The sequence below is a fragment of the Thermobia domestica genome, chromosome 5 (genome assembly GCF_964235325.1).
Source record: "Thermobia domestica chromosome 5, izTheDome1.hap1.1, whole genome shotgun sequence".
Classification (NCBI taxonomy): Eukaryota; Metazoa; Arthropoda; class Insecta; order Zygentoma; family Lepismatidae; genus Thermobia; species Thermobia domestica.
The window spans coordinates 18,864,519-18,883,737 of record NC_137458.1 but is presented as its reverse complement, the minus strand read 5'-3'; the positions used below and the strand labels follow the sequence as shown (position 1 = coordinate 18,883,737).

The 19,219-nt window shown below is 38.5% G+C and overlaps 1 protein-coding gene across 1 annotated transcript in view; it reads right to left on the bottom strand.

Moving 5' to 3' along the window:
* Positions 1-19,219, bottom strand: part of LOC145685765 (glutamate receptor ionotropic, kainate 5-like) — a 59,897-nt gene that overhangs the window by 25,748 nt on the left and 14,930 nt on the right. The window contains exons 4-6 of the mRNA XM_081758283.1: positions 17,570-17,661; positions 14,740-14,916; positions 10,651-10,865 (exon numbers count right to left, since the gene is read on the bottom strand). Coding sequence (XP_081614409.1) covers positions 10,651-10,865; positions 14,740-14,916; positions 17,570-17,661 — 484 coding nt within the window. The remainder of the gene's footprint in view (positions 1-10,650; positions 10,866-14,739; positions 14,917-17,569; positions 17,662-19,219) is intronic.

Below are 19,219 nucleotides of genomic sequence, written 5' to 3'. Positions count from 1 at the left end.
TTATAATTAATAATTATTTCCTTGTTGAATTATAGATACTTTTCAGTGGAAAACTTAATAAAATTTAGAAGTCCCAAATCAACGTAAAGTAGACCAACATAAAGGAAAAATGTATAAAATTTTCCATATAATTAAGCTTACAAACTTAAATGGAAATTTAGCTTAATTACATGGAAGTTTTTTGTGTCGTTTTCTGCGCCTGTTTCCTCGTTTTCTGCGTCACCGGAAATGGGTCAATGTTATCCTACAAATATGGCAGAACAAGTTAATGCTGCTTCGTCAGGAACGATTTCGAGGTCGTTTCATTCACATCATCTTGTGCGTGTTTTCTACCGTTTTGTAAGCCTATTTCCACGTTTTGTGAATCAATGTTAGTGGGTCGAAATGGGCATTCAATGTGGGAAGAAAAATGATCCACTCTCCCACCAGTATCGAATTACAAGGTCGCTTTTTCGCATTGTTTAGTGCATGTTTTTACCGTTTCTGCGCATATTTTCACGTTTTGTAGGCCAACGAAAGTGGGTCAAAGACGACCTACAAATATGGCAGAAAAAGACATATCCATTCCACTTTCAAGGTCCATTTTGACCCTCTCCCACTGATGCACAAAGCGACACAAATCATGCATAAAAAATGTGAAGAAAACGACCTCGACATTCGATGGTGACGGAACAGCATTAAGTTATTCCGCTATACTTGTAGGCCATTTTGACCCATTTTCGTTGTCGCACTAAAGTGGAAATAGGAGCACAAAACAGTACAAAGCAGGCATTATATGATGCGAAAGAAACGACCTCCAAATTCGACAGTGGCGGAACAATGGCTCTATTTCCTCATACATTGATGGACCATTTTGACGCATTTCTGGTGATGCTCAAAACGTAGGCGAACAGAACGGTACAAAATACACACTAAACGATGCGAAAGAACCAACCCCGAAATTCGATAGTAGCGGAACAGTGAGCCATTTAACTCCCACTTTAAAGGCCTGTTTAACTCACTGACGCACAAGACGAGGAAGTAGGTACATAAAACTTTTTTTTAAAAAATAGACACTACACGATGCAAAAGAAACGACCTAGAAATTCGATAGTGTCGGAACAATGGGTCATTTTGGTCACACTTTAGAGGCCCATTTTGACACACTTCTGGTGACGCGCAAAACGTGGAAATAAGGACACGAAACGCACGAAACATTCACTAGTCGATGCGAAAGGAAGGACCACGAAATTTGGTAGTGGCGGAGCAGTGGGTCAGTTTCGTCCCACATTCGAGGCCCATTTTGACCGTCTTCCAGTGACGCACAAAGCGTCGAAATACGCGCACAAAAGGGTACGCGATGTGAAATTAACGACCTCGAAATTCGATAGTGGCGGAACAGTGGGTCATTTTCGTCCCATCTTGGAAGCCTATTTTGACCCACTTCTGGTGACGCACGAAACGTGGAAATGGGGGCACGAAACAGCACGAAAATTCAATAGTCGATGCAAAATGAAGGACCTCGAAATTCTTTAGTGGCGGAAAAGTGGGTCATTTTCGTCCACCTTCGAGGCCCATTTTGACCATCTTCCAGTGACGCACAAAACGTCAAAATAGCCGCACAAAAGGGTACGCGGTGTGAAATTGACGACCTCGAAATTCGATAGTAGCGGAACTCTTGGTCATTTTCGTCCCATCTTGGAAGCCCATTTTGACCCACTTCCCATGACGCACAAAACGGCACAAAACGATGTGAAGGAAACGACCTCGAAATTCATTGGTGGCGGAAGAGCAATAATTTGTTCCGCCATATTTGTAGGCCCATTTTGACCCACTTCCGGTGATGCACAAAATGTGGGAATAGGCGCACAAAGCGACACAAAACATGCGCAAAAGATGCAAAACAGAGTACCTCGAAATTCGTTGGTGGTGGAACAAGTTAATGACGCCGTGAGCACCAATATAAGTATATACTGTAGTTCTTTCCAGGGGGCGCGGTGGGTCAGTGGTAGAGCGTTCACCTCCGGTGTTTGAGGTCCCTGGTTCAATCCCAGCTGGCGCAGTTTGGACTTTGTGGTGGACAAACACCGTGCTCGTGGATTTTCTCGGGGTTCTCCCGTTTCCTCCCACTTTCTTCATGTCATTCATTTCCCATCATCACCGTCTCCTTTAGCCTAACCGGCATAATCGTGGGACGTAAAACTAAAGATTTCGTATCATTTTTTGTAGTTCTTACCATCAAGGCTGAGAACTGCACGGTCCAATTTTTTAGCCAAAGTAGAAGCCCAACCGGAATAGTGATGTCAACCGGCTCGGCTCGGTTCAACTGAGCGTACAGCTTGAGCTGGCTTGGTTGGGATTACCCATCGACTGGGCTCAATTGAGCCAATGGCTTGAACCGGCTCGGTAAAGACTAGTTATCGACTCGGCTCGATTGGAGCCAATGGCTCGAACCAGCTCCGTTGAAACGAGTCCATAGGCTGGGTTCGAGTTAGCTTAACTGAGCCAATGGCTTGAACCGGCTCGGTTGGGGTAAGCAATCAGCTCGGTTCGGTTCGGCTCGAGCTGGCTCGGTTGGATAAGCTGTTGGCTCGGCTCACTTCTCGGTTCGGCTCGATAAGTGAATGAGCTGTGAGCGAGCCGCTTGAGTCGTTGACAACCCTAAACCCGGGTCGAGCAGTTTTAAACATGTTTGGCTGGAGTCCCATAACTTCTAACAATTTTTGGCTCGAGCCCGAATACTTGCTCCTCCTGAACTCACACCAAGAACCTCGTGACCGATGTCCTTGCCTCCTGAAGATTTCTTGACTACCGAGATCGACAGTTAACTAATTTTTAGTATTCCGATACAAACCGCCTATATTCCATGTTTATACAGGTACACGGTGTTATAATAATAATTAGTTATAATAGTAGTAGTAGTATCATTGATAATTATATTGTCTATGTAGGATACTTGAAGATAGTAGTACTTGGAACTACACAAAGGATTTAGCTCGAATTGGCTCGACTCGATTGGAAACTCGATCCGAATTCGAGTCGAGTTGGGGGAAATTTTTCGAGCCGAGATCTCGAGTCGAACTCAAAGATGTCTGCTTCGAGTCGAGTGGAGTTTTAAAGAAAACTCGCTCGAACTCGCTCGTGCTCATTCCTATTGTATGCATGACGGGCATATAGAGTTCTTTCGAGGGGGATAGAACCATAAACATAATATATTTAAAAAAATACTTAGTTTCACGGCTTTCTTCCCAGGGGGGAAAGGGATGGTAGGTATCCAGCATTTCTTTTAAGTATCTTATTTGAAATATGTAAAACAGTAACAAGTGGACAATACAATATACACATATCTTCTTATCTTTAGTTTTAATTGCTGATTTCAATTGCAATTAACAATTACAATTAACAATTACAAGTTTCAATTGTCAATTGCAATTAACAATTGAATGTTTCAATTGCACCCTTTGCAATTGACAATTAACAATTAAAAGTTTCAATTGCCTGGTGACCAATTAACAATTAACAATTGACGAAAATTTAATTGCAAATTTTATGATTGAATTCAATTGCAATTGAAATTAATTGTCAATTACAAATTGAAATCAATTGCAATTGATTTTCAGAGCAATTACTTTCAATTGATTGATCAATTTCAATTGATTTCAATTGATTTTGCCCAACACTGATCACAAGTATTCTGTGCCTCATTACTGAGAGTGGCATATATTTTAATCGCACTCGGCCCTAGCCATAGGAACTAAATATATGGTTCTGATTGGTTGAAGTTATCCGTTTCTCGCCACGTAGCATATATATTTCAGAAAGCAGACGCCAGATGCTGCTGGTCCTCATAGCCGAACGTGCTAGTGAAAGTTCTAGTAACGATAATCGCTTTTGGCGTGAGTTCAAATCCCTCCCAAGGAAAGTATTTGTGATTTTTTTCTTTAAAAAAAGTTATAATACATTTTTAATTAAAATAAGATGAAAATAATACTAATTTCCCTTGTACGTAATATATAATGCATAAATTATTTTCCCACAATCTACCTAGAGATTTCTGATAGCCCTTATAAACAAAGACGCTATAAACCAACAGGGCAGTAAGAAGTGTAGGGGGTACAGGTTATAGGGGTAGTTAAGAGATAGAGAGGGGAGGTTCCGGGGGCACCAGGAGGGGGAAAGACTTTGCACACAACTTTATTGATAAAAACGTGATTTACTTAGGTTACGAAATATAGCTGAGCGAGCGAAGGGGTTAGAAGACCCGCAGGGCTCGTTTTGTTCCACCTTGTCCCCCATGCTAATACGCCCCCTCGGGTGCTGCAACTTCGATGTAAATTTAACCTCAACTGCTTTCTTGTGACCAACTTAAAACAATTGGCTGGGGCAGCGCATAAAAATTAAAAAAATATGCCTACGAGTGTGTCACGGTTGAGGGCAAGGGATTCTCGATTCTGCCTTCATTTTTTCCAGGATACTTTGCGGTCGGTAACGACACGTGGAATTATCGCCCAAGATGTAATAAAATAGAGGATCCACCCCCACACAAAATCGTGAATGCATATGTCGCAGCCATACATATCCTATGATTGGTGAATTTCTTACCTGTGAACGGTTATTTCCGGTAATTTCTTTTCACTCCTATTTGTATACCCATACGTACAGTACGTAACCATTGTGTACATCTGAAGCAACGATCTAAATGAAAATAAACGATAGATAAACTACATGTCTATATTTGAAGATCACAATGTTTTGAGCCAACATATATGGCAGAAACGAGAATAGTCATTCAGACGTACAAATGTTAGGTTATTCTTTGGCTTCATTCAGTTAATAGGATGATACATGTCGGCAGATCCTCTATTTTATAAAATTCTTGAGTATCGCGAGGTATTGTTCAAGAGAACAAGTGAAACACTGCATACGCAATTACGCTAATTGATATACTGTTTCAAGGTGGGAAAAGTCCCTCCAAATGACTTCACGGACAGGGACCCAATCAGAAGGCTAAACACTAACTGCTATTTTATATATCTTGTTGAGAGTACTCATGATACCTTTAGAAGCAGACAGCAATACCATATGTACTACCTGGTATTTAACAGTGTCCTTTTTTTCAACATATACAGTACATTAATATATTCTAGTAGAATAAAGACGATTAATTATCACTAGCAACCAAAGATCCATTCTCTGTAAAAATCAATTTTCCTCATTATTTCTGGAAACTACATGTTACTTCTCTTGTTGCGAAGCTTATCTAATTTATTGCAATCTCACGGTTGCTGCCCATAATCTCTGTAATAGTTTCCACCAGTCTCCAATCCACGTACACACACAATAATCTGATCTCGAACATTATATAACAAAACCATAGTTCCCACGTTGAATAGAATTTATTCTCAACATCCAACTACTTGGTACAATATCTGTTATACAATGTCTAAATATAACTAAAACATTCCAGTAATCTCAAGGCAGGACAATAAAAGATTTTCTATAAAACAAAAGTTCCATGCAACAGCAACGACACGATTCACACATTCAACCGCGATACACTGTTTTCTTTTTGTTTTTCTTTTTTCATTACACTGTTCTGCATTCGCTCTTCTCAGAACGCTACATCCTCCCACCTTTTGATTGCGAATAGCAATCAAAACAAATACCGTAATGAAACATTGACAACACGGCCACTTCTAGTAGCCACTTTTCGTTTATCACCACTTGTCTTCGCCTGTTTGAGATTTTTCGATCTTCTCAACAGTTTTTGACGAAGCCTGTTTACTTTGATCGATCGGAAACGCTATCTCCAAAGGATATAATTTCTGTATAAGTCGACTTAAAACTCCACTTGACGTTTTCACTTTCACTACTCGAACATGACTATCTACACCAGGACACAACTCTATAACTTTTCCTAGTGGCCAGTTAATTCTTTTCTCATCTTCCGTTGCTACCAAAACAACATCTCTCAGCTGCACTTCTCTACCATGTCCTTTATCCCATTACTTCTGCACCAACAGACAGAGGTACTCATTTCTAAACCGTTCTCGCAGTTGTTATCTAATAGCACGCAATCTCTTGTATCTCTTGATCAATAATCTGTCTTCCATTCGGTCCAGGTCAGGCACTCCAACCTCTTGAACATCCTGTATGAACATAGCAGGTGTTAATGCAACGAAATTCTCTATGTCCTCAGATATATACGTCAAAGGACGAGAGTTAACTACGGATTCACAATCACATAAAACAGTAGACAATTCCTCAAAATTCAAGGAAGCTTTTCCTAGTGTTTTTCGCAACAGATTTTTCAAAGTACGTATAATTCTCTTCCACCATCCACCCCACCATGGAGCTCCTGGAAGAATGAATTTCCGTTGAATTTTATATACAGAACAACTCAGTTCCATCTCTTTGCAATCAATAGACTTAAACAAATTATCAGTGCCAACAAAATTCGTTCCATTGTCACTCACTGTACACTACCGTTGGTCTACCTCGTCGTGCAATAAATCTTCTCATTGCCAACATGAATTCATAAGATGACAAGGAAGACATTAATTCTAAATGCACAGCTATGTATACCGCACACGTAAATATCACTATATAAACTTTATTTCCATCTTTCAATATAAGCCGTCTTGTCAAATCAATTCCCGTTATCTCAAATGCTAAGGCATCAATCACTCTATCATCAGGACTTGTAACTGTAGTAATTCTTCCAGCATCTTGCTTCCTACATTTGACATATTTTCGAATTACATTCCGTACAGTCTTTCTTCCGCGCAATATCCAGTAATTTTCCCTTAACTTACATAATAAAATTTGAGTTCCTGCATGGTTCAACCTAACATGTTCCTCCACACCCACTCTGTGAACTAACTCATGATCTGACGGAAGTACAAATGGATTCCTGCAGTTCTCTTCACCATTTCTTCTAGAAATCTTCTTTTTGACTCGAATCAAACCTTCTTTTTGACTCTCCTTTTGCATGAGATATATTAATCATCTTTCTGCAGTGTTGAGCTCCTGTACAGTCAACTCTCCGACATTTCTGTTAACTGGTACAGTCCGACAATTCATAATAAATCTACATATCCACGCTATCATTCGCAACACATTTTGGTACTTAGAGAAACGTCTCAAATACCACATATCTTTGCAATGTACAGTCATCGTGACCATCGTTTTCTTTCTTTCTTTCTTTATTTCAACTTCATTCCAAGCGCCTTCTTCTGTAGGCCAATTAGTTTTTTTTAACTTCAACCAATCAGGTCCCACCCACCAACGGGATTTCATAAAAGTTGCGGCATTACAACTTCTGCTAGGAATGTCCGCAGGATTAGATTTACCAGGTACGTGTCTCCAACACGCTATATCACTCAACGAACTAATTTCCTTGACTCTGTTGAACACAAACACACTCCATGGTTCGTTCTTTCGAATACAATATAACGCAGTTGTAGAATCAGTCGAGTAATAGACGGGAATATTTAATTTCAAACTACTAATAATATTACTCACCAGACGTGCACCAATGCAAGATGCTAACAACTCAAGACGAGGGATGATTAATTCCTTCATAGAAGCAACACGTGCCTTACTAGCTACCAACTGGACTACGACTTTACCTCAAATATACGACACAACCATATGCATACTGACAAGCATCACAAAATACATGCAGAGACCATGACTGCCTTGATTCATCTACCGACAAACATCTCGGTATTGTTATTCGTTTTAGCTGAGATAAACCCTTTACCCATCGATCAAACCTTGGTTTTACCTCAGGAGATATTTCCTCGTCCCATCCTGCTTTCTCACGGAAACTGCCTTGTAACAAAAGCTTAGGTACTAAAGTCACAGGTGACAAGAATCCTAATGGATCGAATATGATATGTGCTACCGCCAACATCTTTCTTGTGGTCACAGGTTCTTCAACACCTTTTAAACTATTCAGATCACACATAATAACATCGTTTTGTTTGTTCCAGAACATTGGTACTTTCATGATTTTCACTGTTATCATTTACACTATTATATTCCCAACCACGTAAATCAAATTGTGGTTCAGCTAATAACTTCTTAGCTTGTTCGATAAACAAGGCGAGTTCTTCTTTATTACGCACTGATGTACCGTAACACAAATGTCAACATAAAATGATTCTTTCAACTTTTTAGCTGTACTCATGTACTCTGAAGAAGCATGTTCTAAGTGAAACTGTATAACAGCACTTAACATAAATGGACTACAATTGACACCAAAAACTACTCTACGATGTCAGTACACTTTTAAGTTTCTTTCAGCAAAATTCCTCCACCACAAAAGTCTCAAAAAATTACAATCTCTTTTATTCACAGCTGTCTGTAGAAGTGCTTTTTTAAATATCAGATATTACTCCTATTTTATGGTCTCGAAATCTCAACAAAATGTCAGTAATCAACTCCACAAGATTGGGACCTTTCTCTAATCAATCGTTCAACGAAGGTGAATTTTGTACTTTACACGAAGTGTCGAAAACTGGTCTAATCTGAATCGTTGATCTTTCTTTGAAAACTGCTCTATGCGGGAGATAATATCCTGAATCTGTAACCTCATCTGCTGGAACTTCTTCGATTATTCCATCTCGTAACTATTCATTAAACACGGACTCATATTCTTCATACTTCCCATTTCTCATTAATTTTTCTGTAACCAAAACGCATCTTCTTTCTGCTTGTACTCAGTTGTCAGGTAGGTCTGGGTGACATTCTTTCCATGGAAGATTAACTTCGTACCGTCCATCATCATTAATACATACAGTTTCTTTAAAATGCTTCAAATCCGCTTCATCCGATTCTTTTCTGGATTTCGTTTCTGTTGGCTCCAAAATTCCTAATGTGTCTAATTTCCACAAATCTGATATCTTTGCATTCTGTGTCAGGAATGAAATAACATTTAATGTCGAAACTTCACAGCAGCTATCTTCTTTGTTTATCGGCACCTTTCCCATCATAACCCAACCTAACAAAGTTCGAACAGCAACTAACCTACATTTTAATTTATGCGCTTTATTTGTCATAAGTTGACCAGTCACATCTGCACCGATCAATAATTTTATTTATGTGTCATGACCTCCGAAATCTGACAGCCAAATTTGGTTTCCTTTCATTTCTGCAACCTGTGGCCCTGGTTTCAAACTTGGTATTTGAACTCAAATAACATATCTTTCCAACACTTCTAATTCACATGAAAACTTTTCTTGCATGTCGCAGACAGTGATTGTATAACAATTGTGCTGTTCCTTCTTTGTTTCAACTCCACAAAACAACATAAGATTCACGGTTTCTTTTCTTTGCGTTTTAAGATTCAGTTCTCTTGCGACCCGCTTCAGAATGTCTAATCCTCCCACACATAAATATGACATGAGATCTGTAATAAATAAAAGATTTATTAATTCGACAAATCTATTGACATTAACTATGTCTATATTATCTGATATGCACCCACCACACCTAACCTTTCTAAATGCGTTTAAATGTTGTACTCACTCTTGTGCCCGCAGCTCTCTAAAGTTTATTTACTTAATAATTAGGCCCATTTACTTTCCTAGCGGTATGCGTCGACGCAACGCAAAATTTACGTTTACTTTGCGGCAATACTCATAGCAATTATAATGGCTTTTAAAACTTTTTTGCCATGTTTTGCTGTACGCAAAGTTTCGGGAGATATGGACCGGAATGTGCCTCTAGAAATAGATATTCACTGAATTCTTTAAATAAAGAAAAAACTGACACAGATTTATCTCTCCGAATCGCCTGAACAAGATGATTCTGGTGGGTATATATGGGACATTCCATATCGGTGTCCGTGAAATTTGAGTATCGCAACGCAAAAAATGCGGATAGCCATTATGTGCCAATTACCACAATTAAATGCAACATTTGAGTTGCGTAGACGCATACCACTAGGGAATGAGAACCTGCGCTAGCGAAGAATACACTAGAAAATAAAAGATAAAAATTAAAACAAGATGATAATCGATACAATTTAGAGGTTGAATAAGACATGTCCACCTTCGCCAAGTGTGAGGAAGAAGCTATTTGTTTGCTTCTCCTTGCCCGACCATTAAGAGCATTTATAAATCCACATGTAACTCTGTTATGCGCAATTAATACATTTAAATTCACGAACTACGACGAACTGAATGGTACGAGGATACTGTTGCAAGTAACAACTGTAATCATAACAATATAGTTTAACGTAACAGAGGTAAAAGTAGTGAGGAAATTAGAAATTACCAAACCGAATAGTTTACATTGCTCATTAAACTTACAAGAAATGACAAAAATAAGTTAAATTTGGCATTATACTAATCATAGTTTCGGGAGGAAAATAAGCTTCCCCGGTGGGGATAGTTCAGTTGATTTCTTTGGGGGTAACTCATCCTCCCGTAATTCACACCCTGAATGAAATGCTCATAATGGGCCTTATGCAGAATCGTTCTGACGAATGATTAGTATCATACTAAAGAATTCGACTAACATATGTTTCCTTCAGTAGTCAGGCCTTTAGTATGACGCTAAACATACTTCAAAACGACTCTGCGTAAGGCGGAATATGCTTTGTGTGAGTAATAATCATTATAACAAGTAACAGAACACAATGTTTATTTCTTTTCTAGTTACCTTGTTGGCAAATGAACCCAAGAACTCTTATAAAGCTTCCAGTGTAAGACATACTTCTTCCTTCTATCGTTGTAGATTGATTGTAGATCCAGATAAGCACACAGGAGCTGCATATGACAAAGCCACCAATTGCCAACCACGAGCATCGAGTGAACGGAGCGAAGTAAGCATCCCAATCGAAAGCAAATACTCCTTTTCTTATTATAAATCTGTATCTGCAACAGTAGAAAGAATAAAGTTGACAAACAAATTACGTGCCGTTTATTCATAACTTCAAAATACATTACGAAATAGTTATATGAATTATAAATAGTTCGGTTATATTAGGAGCAAGTCCCTAGCGTCTGGCCTTTAACAGTTCGCGTCAGTAGTTGGGTATATAAATTATTTTACATATACATTTCAACGAATTCAAAACTACAAATTCCATAGTTTATATATACTCTTACAGTCTATTCTAATTTGAATGGAATAACTCTACATGCAATACAACACAAAATGAATAATTATAAGGTCGAGGTCGAGGTTTAGGTCGCGGTCGCTCCCTCGATGATGGCACAAACACATAGGTTCAAATGGGTATGCACATGACGGAGATATACGTTACATCGCGACCTAGAAGTAGACCGCGATGGTGAATTAGCGGCTGCGATGATAAACAACCAAGTTTGTCTTTACATCGATGTTCAGTGGAAGTATCACTGTGGCTCATGTTTTTATTGGTTTCCCTAGGTCTCGAAGCGCTGCACGGAATAAAATCTTTATTTGTTCAGAATTTCATCTGCAAAGAATTGTGTGTGTCCACACTCTTGAGGTTTTGATGAGGGGCGGATCTAGCATAGGGCTGGGGGCTCTAGGCCCCCAGCTTTTTGAGTGACAAATATAATTCAGGTATATACAAAATCTTCAAAAAGTCCTGCAAAAAAGTAAAAAGCTGTAACGTTGTAACCATTTATTGTATTTGTACAAAACTTTTAGTGGACTTGTAAGAAGGTCTGAAATTTTGTTTTCAAGCATTTCTTCAACGCCAAACCTCCAGCTGAGCACCATTTACGTCCAAATATTGCAAAAGTCTTTTCGAGAATCCAAGAATGGCATTTCGACGTGCTTCATCCGTAATACTCCCAATCACATCATGTATCTTCTTCCGGAGTTCCTGAAGATCTTTCGGTTTTTGCTTGTAAACTTCTGTATCATTTTCTTACGAACGATATTGTGTAGCGTTGTCATTGGCATTCGCAGCTCCAAGGATCTGCGTTTCAATGATTTCTTTGGACTTCGCAACACACTTTCCTGCACGGACTGAATCACATCAACACTGGTGTTGGCCTTCCGCTACGAGGCAAGTCCAAGACACTTCCGGTAGGTAGGAACTTATCGTACCATCTCTTGATACTTGAACCTACAGGTGGTTGTTTCTGATATTTTGTCGGAATTTTCTTCTCACCAAAACACTAGATTTTAGCTCACAAAACCACGCCACACACTGCGTTTCTCTTGAGTAGGCGCCATCTTTGACACGTGATTTGCGGTTATGACGTCAACGTTTACATCCGGTCATTGTTACCAACAAAAATTTTTAACATTTCCACTGAACGTTACAGTAAAATGAGACAAGAAGCACAAAACTCATAATAGGCACGGTTTAAATAGAGAATAGAAGAAAATAGCAACCAAATGGGAATGTCAGGTAAGCCATTCATAGTTACTTGAGAATTATATTTTAGTTTATTATTATATAAGGAAGTGGCGGTTACGAGGAGGGGGCTTTCAGACTGAAATCTCCAAATTCTGGAATTTCTAAAGAAAAAAGAAGCTAGTATTAATCATAGCTATATTTTAAAACTTAACCCCCCCCCAATTCCGAGATTAATATAAAAAAGAATTTCTTTTAAATTAATTACGGATATAAGTTAAATAAATATCTGTACAGCGAGGACGCGACATTCTTCGTTATGTGCGTCCTTCATCCATTGCGATCTAGACATCGAGGTAGAAACCGCATCTTAAACCTCGACCTCGACCGCAAGGCATCTTCGGCATGTCTTTACCCTAAAACTTACTTTCATACCGCGTGAGAACCTTGATTTGTCGTCAATGAGGAGCAAACAGAATCTTCTCTTTTACTTGGAAGGATGGGAGTTAGTATAAATTACGAATAAAAACCACACCTTTACAGTTTAGTTACCCACATGATATTTACATGAACTTTCTATACGTGTGTGTAATAATCGATGGAACAGTCATAAATATAGTTAATACACAACAAATATACTTGGACCTGTGACATGAATCTATAATCGAGCTCTTTTGGAAGCAAAATAGTGTTGGTGGGGATGGTGAAAAGGCATTTATCTGCAAAATAATCTTACAGTATGGTCTGTGCATCCACCAACTGCATGAAATTGAAGTTCCGGTGTACTTCGAAGCCCATATGTGTAGAGCCTTTCTATTTCAAGCGTGCCCCCGCTGAAAGCTGCTGTCGATATGTGATTTCCCGTACCTCCCTCGAAATAGGAGGAACAAGTTGCTGCGGCCGAGATGTTTCAAGTGTTTGATGCGGAAGCGTTGCCACAATGAATTATTCCACGGACTTCGCTGTGCTCTGTCTTGTTAGCCATTCGAAGTAGCCTACGATCTTCACTCGTCAAGATCAAATGACTGAATGACAAATTGGCAACACAGCTGAGGTCATTAATCTCTTTCCGCAAAGCAAAGCAAAGGTTTCTTCCACAAGAGGGCAGCGGGGGTGGGGCCGAAGTATGTTTCAAATATTTTTCGAGAGCACACTTGAAGTAGAAAGACTGTAGTAGGCATTGTTAATAGTTTGAGGTAGAAAATTCCGTATGTAAATTTTGCAAAAAAAGGATTTTTAAAAATAAAACGTGAAAATGTAGGGAAATTTTCACAGTGACTGGTTGGCCAATATAAATGCTTAAATGTTTATTTTTTTCTTCAGAAATAAACCAATACAATAGCAATAGTGTGTGTGTGTGTGTGTGTGTGAGAGAGAGAGAGAGAGAGAGAGAGAGAGAGAGAGAGAGAGAGGTATCTATTCAAAGTACAAGCTCACAGATGACGAGAAGAACCCTAAAACAGGGGTTAGCGGGGAAAGGTCAACGACGCGGTCAAGTCCATTTTCGGTTTTTGAGGTGTGGTCTATACTTAGATGCCATCTGCTACTCCGGGTAAAGTTACCTGTGTGCTATTCCGTGGTGTCATTTGAAACCCCCGTGCCAAAAGTGGGCGAGCCCATACCTACGTCACACTACTTCTGCTAGGGTTCTTCTCGTCATCTGTGAGCTGTACTATAATTTGCACCCATTGTTGACTGGGTGTATTTGTGTGTGTTATTTTTGAAAAAAAAAAGGAAAGAAAAATAGAAACAAAAAAGAAATGTGGTTGACACTTCCTTATAGCTAAATTAATCTTATCACATAACCTCTATCATAGGAATTGGATACTCAACGAACTAGTTAAAATTTGATAAGAAAAGAGAAAATTTTGTGTCAGTCGAGGGAAAGAAACCTATGAACACTGGTAGTGGGTTCTGAGACTTTTAACGTTGATGTAGCACAAGGACATCAAGCAAAATCAACATTCAAACTAATATACTAGGCCAGTGGTTCTCCATCTTGTTGTTACTGCGACCCACATTAAATAATAAAAAGTATTTTGTGGCCAACCTATTTTTATTAAAATACACATTGACATTCTTTCTCTATAACTGTATTATTTGAAATTGTATGCATGCGCAAAGAGAGTTAAGATGTTTCCATAGCAAGATAACAGAGTAAACACTACTCCCAACGCAGTACCCTACCTCGTGACAGATTTTGACTCACCCACTCTCTTTCCATCCTAACACACAATCTCTAGTGACTGTACAACAGGGTCGGGCTCTGAGTAACCACTTCTTGTTCATATTATCTACAAACGCTTCCAATTTTCATTTTCTGAATAGTATGCGTATGTTTCTGCACCAAAATAAAACTTTTATAATTAAAAGAAAAAATTCTCGCCACCCACCAATGGGTCGCGACCCACACTTTGAGGAACACTGTACTAGGCTATTTGTAGTATACTTACCTCAAGTAGGAGACAGGCGCTGAAAACTCGACTATTCCCGCTCTTTTCTTCGTGAAGACAAAGCATCCCAGAGCAACATCTGCCTTACCAGCTACTAATTCTCCAATCATACCGTTCCAATCATTTCCCATCACTGGATGGCCAAACACTTTCGATTCGGGTTGCTGCAAACTCCATCTGTCATGTAAGAATGAAACAAGGCATTAGTAAACCAAATTTTCATGGTTGTATTTAGCTCCATGAAAATGTATTCGGATTGTTATTTGTAAGAAACTAAACTAAAGGTTACCAATTTTATGAGTGTAGTAATTATGACATACATTTTTTAGGTCAAAGTTGAAATGTTTAAACTTTAGCACAACTCATTCTCGTGATCATAGATAGAATTAGCGTAAAAATAGGAGAAACGTCAAGCAAATGGCTCAAACATCTATGAAAATCCTCATTTACATTTAAATCTTATATATAGTGTCTAAAAATGGACAGTATAAATTTGGCAGTGTGTTCGTCACGGGTAGACAAGAAATAAAAATGAGCATATCTTGGGAAATGTTTGTTTCCGAGTTACGAAAGAATATCTACATAATGGTAAGAGAACACATAGTCCTACAGGAAATATGAAAAACGTTTACCTTCTTGCTTGAATGCACACCTTACAGTGGTGTCGCATTAAGTCATGAACATGATCTCACATTCTGGATTTTGTCAAACTTTCACCGTTCAATTGAGACGAGTTTCTCCATTACTCAATGGCAGGGGTGTATCCAAAAGGGGAGAGGGAGCAAATGGAGGCTGCCGTCTCCCAAACGACTTCCTGGGCCCCCCAAATAGGGTTCGATTGTTGGATGTTCATTTAAACACTTTGCTAAAGCAAACGATGAATGCCTATAATAGAACAAATAGAAGTGTCCACACTGCAAAAAAATCGTTGTGTTATTTCAACGACATGTCTATGTGTTAACACGATTGTGTTAAAATATAACACACACAAGTGGTTAGAACAACTCACTCTCCATTTGGAGTTGTGTGTCAAATGCCGGTAGTTGAAATGACACACAGCCTGTGTATTAAATTAACACAAGTGTAGAATCTTCGGTGTTGTTTCCTGCGTGATTCCCAAATATGATGCCCATCTAATTATAAAGGCTTATGAATTGAAGCTACAGACAAACACAGTAGAAAGAAATACTTAAACAAATCAAGGTATACGCAAAATTTCAAAATGCAAACCGCGCGATGTGTTTTCAATTGTTTTACATAGTGTTTCTGAAGAAACCCTAACAGCACAAGATGTGCTAGGCATGTGCCATTTAGGTGTTCTAAATTCATCTCCCACATTTGATGCATTTATTGCTTCTTTTTCTAAGCGATTGTGTACTAGAAGCAACAAACGCATCAACTTTATTAGATGGCAACTTTCGCCGATCATTTGAAAGTGAATATGGAAGAATTATATAAAATAAAGTAAATAAACAGTCGTCATTTTGTTATAAAATTAAGTCTACATGGAGAGCTGATTTTATCTTATCCCGAACGGTTATCGTCGAATATACGCGGCTTAAAGGAGCACTCTGATTAGCCAAATTCAAAAGACCCCAACAATTTATCCCTCTACAAGCGACAGTTTCTTCATTACCTCCGTGGCCAAGTCGGAAGAGCACGCGGCTAGTAATTGAAAGGCTGGTGGTTCGTGCCCCCCCCCCCCGCCACAGGAGTACATTTGTTTTACTTGTTTAAAGTGTTTTTTTTTAGACTCAACATAATGTAAACACATTACGCATATAGGCAATTTAACATATTTCGGGGGAGTAATTTTGTGGTTCATTAACGCTTACGGCATGGCTCAACACCGGTTGTGTGTTAAAGACGTAACACACCACCTGTCTTAAACGCGAATACCGCGGGTATGTGTTGAACTAACACTGCATAGTGGTAGTCACGCTGGAACCACTGCCCTGTGTTAAAATTGAGTTGAATTAACACAACCATTTTTTACTGTGCAATAACGTTTAAATAGAAGTACAAAGTTTAAATGAATATTAGATCGGAAATTTGACCATTGTAAAAATTATCCCTCTTTTCCCTTTTAGAAACGTAATTGTCGAGAAGGTTGTAATACATATTTACTGATTTTTTATTATTTGTTTATAGATTGAATTTCACGCCTTCAAATTACGTGAATATCAGTAGCAATGTAACACATTCTCATCAAAACTTTTTGATATCTCTTCAATTAAGGCTTTAACGGGTTAAATTCAAATGTTATAGTATTGTACGGATGTTATATCATAAAGGGTTGAAATTATATGTTTACCATAATTTTTACATCAATTAATTTAAGATTTTGATATCAATTTAATCAAGCCTTTTAATCAATTTATTCGAACGTGATATTAATTTTACGTGAGGAAAAAATCACCCATTTTCCTCATTTATATTTTAATCGTGCATGATATTATATCTTACTATATCAAAGCACTTACACGTTACACTATTTATTGATAAATGAAAGCCAATACCCTACCAATATTAAATATTGAATTAGTGGTACATACCTGCGTATTGAAACGAAACACCCTGTAGGAGGCACGCATCCTCTTGTAGAACAGGCAATGACGTCAGTAGGGTATCTCTCTTCAATACGCAGGTATGCAGGCCCGTAGCCAGCCCGAAAATGTAGGGGTGGCCCGGTGGAAGTTAGGGGGGGGGACCAAAAATATTATAGTTCATCACCATATTATAGTTTATTTGCAGGCCTACCGTGAAAATTTTTAGAGGGGGCCAGCAAAAATTTAGGGGGGCCGGCCCCATTTCCCGACAATTTACTTACGTGAAATTCAGTAGCTCAGAAAGTGCTTCCCATACGTCACCAAGAAATCCTGATAATTCTACTCTGGAAACAAGTACGACAAATGGAGGATTCTGTTCGAAAGAGAATAAATGAGCAATTTTATACAATAGATAATATTTTTTTTAATAAATGTTTGAGAAGACTTAATGGTAATATTAAACATATGTCAGTTTTTCTTTTAGTTTAACGTTCTGTACGCATGTAAGGTAAATATTACAAACGTTATCTACAAATTATGAAACTTAATCCTTATAACATATTTTAAGATTGTTTTCGGAAACATCACGTTTAATGTAGATAGTAGACTAGTGTAAACATTAATCAGTGCCATCCTGAAGAAATGAGAAATTAATATACGGTGTGTCCATATGTACAGAGTCCGCCAGAAAAATGTATATCTCTGTCATATCAGGATACTGGCATTGACAGTTGTTCTGAAATTTACCGTTGTCCAAAAGACCTGTGAATTAAAGCATATTCAGAAAGCCTATCATTAATTTCCACATACACTCAATTTAGTATGCCATAATATAGTTGTTTGTAGTAAACTTTATCATTTCCTTTCCTTTGTTTTAATGGCAATTTGTTGTACTGTCCGAAAACCTTGCAGTTTCCGTATCATTCCAAATGGAAAGAAATCCATTATGTTTGCACTCAGTTATAGTATTTTTTAAAACTTGAACGCCTCTTGTAAACAATATGGTACGTCAAGGGTCATGGTTTGAAAAGTATTGACGCAAACCGCTACGGGACGAGGTTTTATATGTCCCTCGTTTCCAGAGACCCCAAACTTTCCTTTACTCTTCGTTCACGCCCAAGAAACCGATTTCCCTCGAGGTAACTGGTTCTACCTGGCAGGCCGTTCGTACTCTACGGGTGTAGGTGGAGCGAAGAAGAATGCACTCATAGTTACACGATTCTTGCTGAAGCTAGTAACGAGTAGAGGTTTCTGCTGTGTTGCGATGTCGAATACTATCTCACGAATACGAAACAGATTGCCGGCAAAGAAACATGTGAATGTTTCTAAATACATAAAATTCCCATAAAATTGTATCATTGAAAGAAGATACTAAAGTATAAAATTATTATATACAAAGTAAATTAGTTTATATTATAATAACTTTATTTTGTAATATTCTAGGCCCGGTAGCCCACAAAATATGTCACTGGTGAAATCCGGTACAACGATTTGCCGTGAGACCATGACGCATAGCCGAGAATGTAGAAGTAAAATACTGAAATGGCAATGTAAGTACTGCTGCAGAGGGCACCGTGGCTCAGTGGTAGGACGCTCTCCTCTGGTGGGTGAGGTTCCTGGTTTGATTCCCGTCCAAGTAAGTATGTGGTTGACAACAACGTGTCCGTGAGTTTTATCGTGGTACTTCCATTTCCTTCCACATTCTCATTGCACCGATTTATCCGTTATCATTTACTTGCTTTAGTCATCCTTCTCCGTTAACCTAGAGAAGCCATAATCGTGTGACGTTAAACAGAAAGGCTTCATTTCTAAGATTTCAAATGCTGCTGCAAGCAGGAGAATTAGAAAACAAATAAGCTTCTTTTCAATTTATTTTTCTAATAGAAATTTTGAGTGTAAACCAAATTTAACTGTTGCCAAGAGCAAATGGC